Genomic DNA, 9,943 nt, shown 5'->3' with positions numbered 1-9,943 from the left:
ACGTCCTTGGAATAATCCGAAGTCAAACCAGTGGGTCCACAATTTACTGCTAATTTCTGTTGTGAAATGGATGTGACACTTCCGGTATTTTTATAATTTTGCTCTTAAATTGAAGAAGAATAATTAGATATTTAGGGATATTTTAGCACAGATATGAACAACGCACTAAGAGGCTTCCTATAATATTTTAGTATTATTTTTCTGCATTTCCAGAAAATGTTTACAATCCCTTTACTTTCTAATATTCAGCTGATCTGGAAACATTTGCTTCTCGCTCCTTCGTGCAATCCTATCCTACTGTAAGTGACGCCTATCCTCTGACGTCACCCAGAAAACCTATTTAAAAGGGATCAAAGACAGAAATTGCTTAGAACACATAAACCAGCTCCACCACATGAGAGTTTTCACTGGGGAATCCTACATCACATCATTCAGGTAAGGAAGATGCTAGACTCTGGAAGATCTGGACCTGATCTTTTACTACTCACAGACACAGATCCATCATTGTGCTATATCAGATGTTACATGAATAGCTGTGCAATACATGATTCATTAGTAAAATACATATACTATAGCTGATAAGTTTAATAGATTTCTTAACTTTGTTTTACTAAATAGCTGCTAAAATGTATAAAAATGTCATCTGGTACAGTACAAGGGCCCAGTGCAGCAAGGAGCCCTTAGAAATGGGGTGTAATTTATGGATTCACATGCAGGTTACTTTATGTAGGGTATTATGAGGGGGGTATTATGGTAAACTTTTTTTTAACACCGCTAGACAAAAAGTTTGCCCCATCCCTAATAGCATTAATCAATTAGATTTACCGCAAGTTCCAAAAATGTAATTGGTGAAAAACAAATCACGATGTGAAACTTGCCCCAAAAGTGACGCCATTTTTTTGGGATTACAAGCAGATGTGTAACAGATGGACACAGAACTAGGTAACACTGGGAAACACAGTTTTCGTTGAGTTAGATCTGTCTCTTGTTTTTGACTAACTTTTGGCAAAGTTTTTCTGGTCAACTTTTTATAGTACAGGATTCCCTTGCTTCGTCCCAAATATCCTACAAAAGAAAAAAATTGCTGAATATACTGATATTTTTGAGTTATTTTATTCATACAAAGGCATTGTAACTGCAAGTCAAACTGTGCACAACTAGTAGAGTTCTGTACCAAACATACCGGACCCTTATGGATTTTTCTGGAGTGTTCGATCTGTAGTCAATCTCTCCTGATGCTCCTATAGTCGGTCATCATACAGTATGCACATCCCATCCGCTCTGATACTGCTATGATGATCTGCACATCTTGGTGAAATTGTTCATCTTGCTCATCACTAACTGCACTAAGATTTTTCGGTAAGTCAGCAAGATGGCAATGCCGAAAATGCATCTGGTCCAGTGTTAGGACCCATTCAGAAATCATATTCTTTTTGCTGGTTTTGCAATCTAAATTTTGCAAATCATCCTTTTTAATTGCGGACTTGAAAATAACTACATGCAAGATAGGGTCCATATTTTCTAATTGTAGTTCCAGATTTTTTTTTTTGACATAGTGACTATTGGAGTTTCAAATTTTTTTGCTATACTGGGACCAAGGATTATCAATGAAGCTTCAGTACAGACACCTTACAGCTGATTATTGCAGTCTGGGACTATAGCAAAGTATTCAGAGAGCTTCAACAAAGGTAACAGGGGGCAGAGTGTCCGTCTGTAACTAGGGGTTGTCTGTAAGTTGGGTGTCCTATAAGTTGGCTGTAGAGATGTGAGAAGACACTGATGTGGCTACAATACTGACACAAAACAGACTGGAAACGAATGTGTTTTCCTACCTGTGTGAATGAGAACCAATTATATGATTATCTATTTTCTAGAAAGTTGGAAATGAATAACCTAGAAAAGTATGAACCTGTCACTTGTCTCCAATGTTGTCCCTCACCCGTTCCCACTCAAGGCAGGTTCCCTTAACAATAGGAGAGAATCAGCACTTCCCTTTGGCCAGGGCAGTCTACGTAGAGTGATTGGGTCGAAAAACAGATTGTAGTTTGTCAAGGAGAAAGTTGGATGAGAGGTAGGAAGATAGCTCTAGGGCGACATGTTGTTCCAGGAAGTAGTAAAATTGGGTGATAGTTCAGCGGAGTGGATAGGTCCAGCGTTGGCTTCTTTAGGATGGGTGTGAAAGTTGCATGTTTAAAGGAAGATGGAACAATAGCAGTGGAAACCAAAAGGTTAAAGAGATGAGTTAGGGCTGGAATGAGCACCACGGTGAAGTTGGGGATAAGCTGTGACTGGGGTCCTGGGTTCAACCCCCATCCAGGTCAACATCTGCAAAGAGTTTGTATGTTCTCTCCGAAGAAACTTCATGTGAGAACTGCAAGTTTAAAATCAGCAAAAGGCTATATAAGGGAACTAAGAAGACCCCCTATGGAGACTTTGGCATTAAAGGGGTATTCCCACCTCACCTACTAAAATATTTCTTCAATGCATTGTTATTTTTAAAACATTAACTTTATTCCCATAACAGTGTAAATGGGGATTACCTGTCCCCTAGTAACGGCCCCCTGTCATCACTAGATGAGGGCACCGCAGCTCTCCAGCAGAGGTGGCCGCGCAGGCGCTTAGAATGAGGCTTCTCTGAACCTGCTGCGAGTGTGTGAATGTGCATAGCTAGCGCATGCGCAGTTCACATTTACCTCGCTCGCTAGATCAGGATGGCTGCCGGGCATGTGCAGTAGCTTCACAGCAGTCCTGGTCGATCAAGCCTTACCACGGGACAGCTGTGTACAAGCCGGCATTAGTACGTTCTCTTCATCTAGTAGTGCTGGCTTGCTGCAGTGCACAGCTGTTCCACGGTAAGGCTTGATCAACCAGGACTGCTGTGAAGATACTGCGCATGCCCGGCCAAGTTTAACATAACTGGAAATTGAACTCAACAAAAATTACATCATAGTCTTTTGATTAGATAAATTAAAGAATTCTAATTTGTATTAATTTTTCAATGTGGGACCCACATTTATAATGATTCTATCACATATCCTGTGACTACCCTGTTTCCCCGAAAATAAGACATTGGGCGTCATTTACTAAGGGCCCGATTCGCGTTTTCCCGACGTGTTACCCGAATATTTCCGATTTGCGCCGATTGTACCTGAATTGCCCCGGGATTGTGGCGCACGCGATCGGATTGTGGCGCATCGGCGCCGGCTTGCGCGCAACGGAAATCGAGGGGCGTGGCCGAACGAAACCCGACGTATTCGGAAAAACCGCCGCATTTAAAAACCGAAAAAGTGTAGCTTGGGAAGCGCTTACCTTCACCTGGTCCGAGGTGGTGCATTCCGGCGCGTTGAGATGATTTTCAGCGCAGCAGCGCCACCTGGTGGACGGCGGAGGAACTGCCTTTATAAATTCCGTCCGGACCCGAATCCTGTGCAGAGAACGCGCCGCTGGATCGCGAATGGGCCGGGTAAGTAAATCTGCCCCATTGTCTTATATTAATTTTTGCTCCTAAAGAGGCACTAGGTCTTGTTTTTAGGGGATGTCTTATTTTTCCATGAACAAGAATTTACATTTATCGTTGAACAAAACAATCTACTTCTCTAATCTCCTTACAACTCTGAATTTCATGCTGTATTTTTTGTGATTCCATTACTATTAGAATCATTGGCCTCAATCTCTCATGTATAGTAAAACCACTTTCTATAAATGACCCTTCTTATCCTGGTAGCTGCTGGTATCACATTTGCAGCACAACAGTCGGTGATTTTATCCCATGAATTCTTCTCGATGTCACAACCTTCTGCAGCATCTAAAAGATTTACCAATACAGGCAGTCCCCGGGTTACGTACAAGATAGGGTCTGTAGGTTTGTTCTTAAGTTGAATTTGTATGTAAGTCGGAACTGTATATTTTATCATTGTAATCCCAGACAGAATGTTTTTGGTCTCTGTGACAATTGGATTTTAAAAATGTTGGATTGTCATAAGAATCAGGATTAACACTAAAGCTTCATTACAGACACCAGTGATAACTGTTATAGCTGTTTATTGCAGTCTAGGGCTACAGTACAGGAAATTACCAATATCCAGAGGTCCGTTTGTAACTAGGGGTCGTATGCAAGTCGAGTGTTCTTAAGTAGGGGACCGCCTGTACTAATGTACAGCGCGGGAGGAGCTGCTGCAATGACGGCCGTTAGGTCTTATTTTCAGGGGAGGCCTTATATTTCTAAGCCTGAACAAAATTATACTAGGTCTTGTTTTCAGGGGATGTCTTATTTTAGGGGAAACAGGGTATGTCATGAGTACAGAAGATGGGAATAACTCTTTAGGGCAGGGGTGGAGTAGCTTTGACTCTGTGGGTGAGATTTATCATGAGGTCGTCTCTTTGCAAAAGTTCTATGTCTGCAGTTGGAGCTCCACTACTTTTTAGATTTATTAAAGTTGTGTTGACTCATTAATATATCTCTATGTGATTTTTAAAAAAAAAATATTTGCAAGTATAGGAAAACAATCGCAACAGCACATACGCCAGGACCTTGCGACCTTTTTGCATTATTTTCGAAAATCGCTAATCATAAATCTGGCTTTGCACGGCGCTGCACTAGCATTGGTTCTATATTTTAGTGGCGGGAAAAGGCACTGCGATTTTTTGACTCAAAGAAAAAAAATCGCTATTTTTTGCCACTTACTTACGCCAAAAAGTCAGTGATAAATCTCCCCCTATATACCCAAAATGATCAACTGTTCTTTAACCATGATTTATCAAGTTTATTATTGAGTAATAATAAAATAACAATAGAAATTATACTAAAAAAATATGTAAAAGCCCTAAATTGAACACTTGGAACTACATCTTGTGTACAATAAAAACAGAGAAGCACAATACACCTTGTACAAAGCTCATGTATAATATTGACTAAAATATTTCTATGCCATTTCTGTGGTTTATTCCAGGCCCCTCTTTCCTTTCGGTGAATGGGTACAGACATGACTGACAGCAGCCATTCCACAGAAAATGCTACAATCAATGGGATCTCTCTGGAAATGAAGGATATGGGGAATGAAATAACACTTCCACCGCCTCCCCCTTCCCCTCCACCTCCGATGTCTGAACCTCATATAGGAGCCAATGTAATGACCACCAGCAAGAGGCACAAGAACAGTGAGATTGCCAGCAGTCAGTATGGCATCAATATTTTCATCCTAGGACTTCTCCTGATGCTCGCCACCTACCTGAACATTACCGGCCTGTCTGAAGGTGACCGGCTGATCTTCTTGATCGCTTTGATGCTGGTTCAGGTTCTGTGGATGATTTTCTATATGGCTATAGGAAATAGAAAGAAATGGGCTACAGCTGAGAAAGATGGACATGCGGGAGCCCGGTGGCTGAAATGTAAGTGCACATTTTATTGCTATTTGAGTAGTTGTAACATTCATCTGGAGACATAGCTATGGGATAAAAGTGTATATATCGGTCAGGAGTACAAAGATTGAATGGGGGAATTTTTTCAGTCCTGAAATGTTGGCAATTACTAGAGAACCAGCCAGAAATTGTGATTATTTCCCGTTTTAAAGAGAATCTGTCACCACGCAAATCACTTATAAACCACCAAACATACCTTTATCTGGGAAAATAAAGTTTTATTCTTGGACAGCTACCAGTCGTGGGGTTTGGGGAACAGCAGTCAAGCCGGCAGCCACCCTCAAGGCCACCTCCTCCACCGCCGTGAAGCTTCTATCAGTTCTACCTCCTAGCTCTTCATCCCCATCCTCCCGCCGACTTTTTTAAAATCAAGCGCATCGATCCAATTCGGCACTGTGTACCCTGTGTCGACCATGCATGTGCAGTGTGCATTTCTCCTTCTGGGTACACAAAGGGCCGGAGGGGATTTGAAATTTGAAAAGTGACCCTAGGAGGACAGGGAGGTACCTAAGACCAGGGGAAGGGCCACTATCAGCTCCACGGAGGCGTGGTTTAACTAACGAGGTGGCGTTGATGGTGGCTACATTACCCCGCACTCCACCCCCATGACTGGTAGCTGTCCAAGAATAAAACTTTATTTTTCCGGATATAGGCAGCGTTGGCAGTTTAGAAAGACATGGCTAGAAAACACTTAGCAGCCCATATATGATACGTTTGGTGGTTTGGAAGCAATAGGGCTGGTGACTGCTTCCCTTTAAGCCACCCTCACACCAAATGAGCAGGAGGGATTTGAAGCGGGGCGTTCCTGTCTCGAATTTGCAATAGCCTGTACTGGAGTACAGATAACACTATGCATTCTTTGTATCACATACATATTACCTAACCCATTGTATTATTTTTTATTCTTTCCAGTATAGTTTCTGCACATTAGATCAAATAACACAATAATGACATTTCCTTGTGTATCTCATTTCTCCCAATTTTCAGCAATGCAAAAGATGCAATAGCCTGTGAACATTCACAACTGAACGCTTGCAGGTTATAGCACAATTCTAGAATTATATGCCAGTGCAAACCGCCAACTGGATACATCAGGAGGCTGAAGGGCAAAAATCTGTGGGAAAATCCAGACTAAAATTTAGATTAAAGGGCTTGGCCACTTTACCTCCTGTTTTTTGCAATGTGTGTAAGTGTGTGTGTGTGGGAGGGGGCGGGGGCAGGTTATTAGGTAATTTACCAATATATCTATTTAAAGATCCCATGGAGGACAGGACCTGGATCTTATATTCATTGTCATGGGTACTCCCAGGACCCATATTGCGGGCTCAAACGGGCGCCTCACTGCCAGCTGGTGTCACTTACTTGTCCTCGCTCCAGCTCCAGCATTCCGGAGCATGTGGGCGCATGCACTTCTACACTCAAGGATTTAAAGGGCCAGCGCACCGCTAATTGGTGCTGGCCGTCCCCTGGAAATTGTTTAAAAGCTGGTCTCTCCCAGCATTCCACCGGATCTTCGTGCTTATGCCGTTGAGAAAGCTTGTGTCTGCCTTGTGCCTGTGTTTGGATTTCCCATTGTGACCCCAGTTCTGTACTTGACTTTGATCCTGTTCTGCCTGTCCTGACCTCCTGCTTTGTTCCTGACGTTGATCCTGTGCTGCCTGTCTCGACCTCTTGCCTGTCCCCAACCATGATTCAGCCTGTCGTCTTTGTACCACACCATGGCTGCCACTGCGGACAAAGTGGCACCTGGTGGAACGACCTGGTGGCACCACGTTGCAGCAAGTCCAACCCACTTTGCGGTGGGCTCTGGTGATAACTGGGTACCACTTAGGTTCCGGTCCCAGGTGTCGGCTTATGTCATCATCTGTGGTGGTCCAGTGGGTCCACTACCCCTGGAGCATGACATTCATTAATACAATCATAAGGTCCTGGCTGGTTGATTGCTCATGGACAGTTCATGGACAGGAATCTCTGGCTGATGAAGTAAAAGTCAGGAGGCTTCACTTTACATATCAAGACAGTTGAGCAGAACTGTAAATTAGCTAATATTCTGACACTTATAAACACATTACAAAAAAATGAGGTAAAGAGGCCAACCACTTTAAGATTTATTTTCTAAATTCTTGTAAAAACCTTTATGAATACCTCTGATGATGCATGCCATCCACATATTCCATTCAGAAAGCATGGCTGGCATCATCATTACTACAGCAATATTCTTTATTGAAATAAGATTACAGGTAAACACATGGGAGTACAAATTTTGATTGGCCTAAGAAACGCTTCTCTTGGACCAGGATTTAAATGGTCACTTGTAGTGATGAGCGGACCCAATATTCCCGTTCAGGGTTCGGCGGCCTGATCTGGATGTATTGCCGGATTGGCGGATGAACAGCCAATTCTGGCAAATTGACGGCCCTTACAACTTGCCATAGCTATGATTGTCCTGGGAGAGTTCCCCTGCCAATCATAGCCCTGGCTAGTAGCTAGGGGCGCCAATTGCATCTTCTCTCTGTTCTGCATCTGAGAAACATAATTACAGCTAGTCTTAACCCAGTAGTTCAGAGACAACTAACATTTAGAGATAAAAAGGGTCATTTATTATGGCCTCTCAAATGGAAAACTGGTGGCGTTTTTTTTCCTCTCTCTCCTCTTGTACCTGAATTTATAAAGTGTTACCCCCACAATATTGGTGTTTTCCGACACTCCCAACTTGTTCGTTTTTTGGGCACAAAACTGTGGTGCCACTTATGAATCCAACAGTTTTTTCCGGCACTTCTATTTTACCAACCCCTTTTGTGGCGCATGTGTGGCGCAAAATTAGAGCAGCTAAAAGCAAGTCTTGGGATTTCAAAACCTTTTACTCTGTGCACTAATTCGTTAATCCCTTGCGCCACAAACTTACATCCCACTGGAAAATATAGCAGCATTCTCGTGCCTCCCTGCACCAAAAATGTCCTGGGCTTTTTTGGTGTAAAAAAGTAACAAAGTAGGGGTTTTTTTTTAGACTTTTCACTGCTGAAAAGTCTCACAGGACTATATACACCTCTTCACTAATCTGGTCTAAACATAGAACTACTGCTTGTGCAACACCGGGCAAAGCCATATTCATGACTTGAGACTTTTGCAAAAAGTCTCATAGTCACTCCAGTCCAATGCTGATGTATGTGCTGAGACTTCTTAGAAAATATGCAAAGTTTTCTAGGATGGGATAAGGAAAACCACGCCTCTTTTAGCTCCCTTGTAAGGCAGCTCCCTTGACATCAAGCATGACCTCCAAGAGGCCTAATGACATGATGCAGGCTTAAAACCAAACCAGTATATCTATTCTAGAAGAAACAGACATCCAACTATAGACAGCACTGTTTCGACCTGGTTGGGTCTCCTCAGTACAGCGTAGGGAACTGGTTTGGCTGGGTGAGAGACTTCTGACTAGGGTCGGGAAGTAAGACATTTTCTTTATCCCATACTGGAAAACTATGCATTATTTTCCAGAATCCCCCTAGTGGAGCATCCATGGCAATAAGACTCCACACGCCTACATGGTGGCCTTAATTGGCAGTCTCCATAAGGAGAACTCTTACTTCCCGACCCCAGTCACAAGCCTCTCACCCAGCCAAACCAATTCCCTACTCTGTACTGAGGAGACCCAATCAGGTGGAAACAGCACTGTCTACAGTTTGGAGTCTGTTCCTTCTAGAATAGATATACTGGTTTGGTTTTAATTCCGCATCATGTCATAAGGTCTCAAGTAGGTCATGCTTGATGTCAAAGGAGCTAAAAGAGGCGTGGTTCTCCTAATTGCATCTTGGAAAACTGCATATTTTACCAGAATCCCTATAGTGGAACATCCATGGCTATAAGACTGACATGCCTACATGGTGGCCTTAATTGGCACTCTCCATAAGGAGAACTCTTACTTCCCGACCCTTGAGACTTCTTATACATTTCCAGAATTTTTTTTTGGAACTTTTTGAAAAAAAATCTCAGACAGAAAATAGACCATAAGAATTAAATTAAACGGCCAATGCCACTTTAATGAATCTGATGGGCATCGGAGCTCCAAAAATAGACATAGAACTCTCCCAAGGAGCCGGTCTAATGATAAATAACCCCCAAAATGTCTAAAATAATTAATAAATGTGTTGTAAGGCGTCTACACCCTGCAATTCTAGGCTATTAATAGTAAACCTTCTCCATTGTCCCAAGTTGAATCCCAAAGCGTTTTTCCACAGCTGCTTAAAACTTTTCCACAAAACAAAAAATAGTAGATTCTCCAACAGTGCATCACATGTGTGTGTATAGAGCCTAACAAAGAAGAACACTGAGTATACACCTGTATCGGGAGACCACACCTGATACGCCCTCCTGAGAACATTTCCTAAAGGAAGCTTAGGTGGTGGCCTGGCCTCCGGGCAAATGTGACCAGTATTAAATGTACAACATGAATACACGTCTCTGTTTCCACTTCCACCCGTTGAACTTTGTATCTAAAAATAAGCTTATCGACAATTGTGGGTGTGTT

The 9,943-nt window shown here is 42.6% G+C and overlaps 1 protein-coding gene across 1 annotated transcript in view; it reads left to right on the top strand.

Moving 5' to 3' along the window:
• The first annotated feature begins 323 nt into the window (after positions 1–323).
• Positions 324–9,943, top strand: part of LOC140112912 (proton channel OTOP1-like) — a 37,285-nt gene continuing 27,665 nt past the window's right edge. Inside the window, exons 1-2 of the mRNA XM_072132614.1 lie at positions 324–435; positions 4,950–5,388. Coding sequence (XP_071988715.1) covers positions 4,971–5,388 — 418 coding nt within the window. The 5' untranslated portion in view covers positions 324–435; positions 4,950–4,970. The remainder of the gene's footprint in view (positions 436–4,949; positions 5,389–9,943) is intronic.

This window comes from Engystomops pustulosus, chromosome 1 (genome assembly GCF_040894005.1).
Source record: "Engystomops pustulosus chromosome 1, aEngPut4.maternal, whole genome shotgun sequence".
NCBI lineage: Eukaryota > Metazoa > Chordata > Amphibia > Anura > Leptodactylidae > Engystomops > Engystomops pustulosus.
The sequence above is the reverse complement of the archived record's forward strand: the minus strand, read 5'-3'. Positions and strand labels throughout refer to the sequence as shown.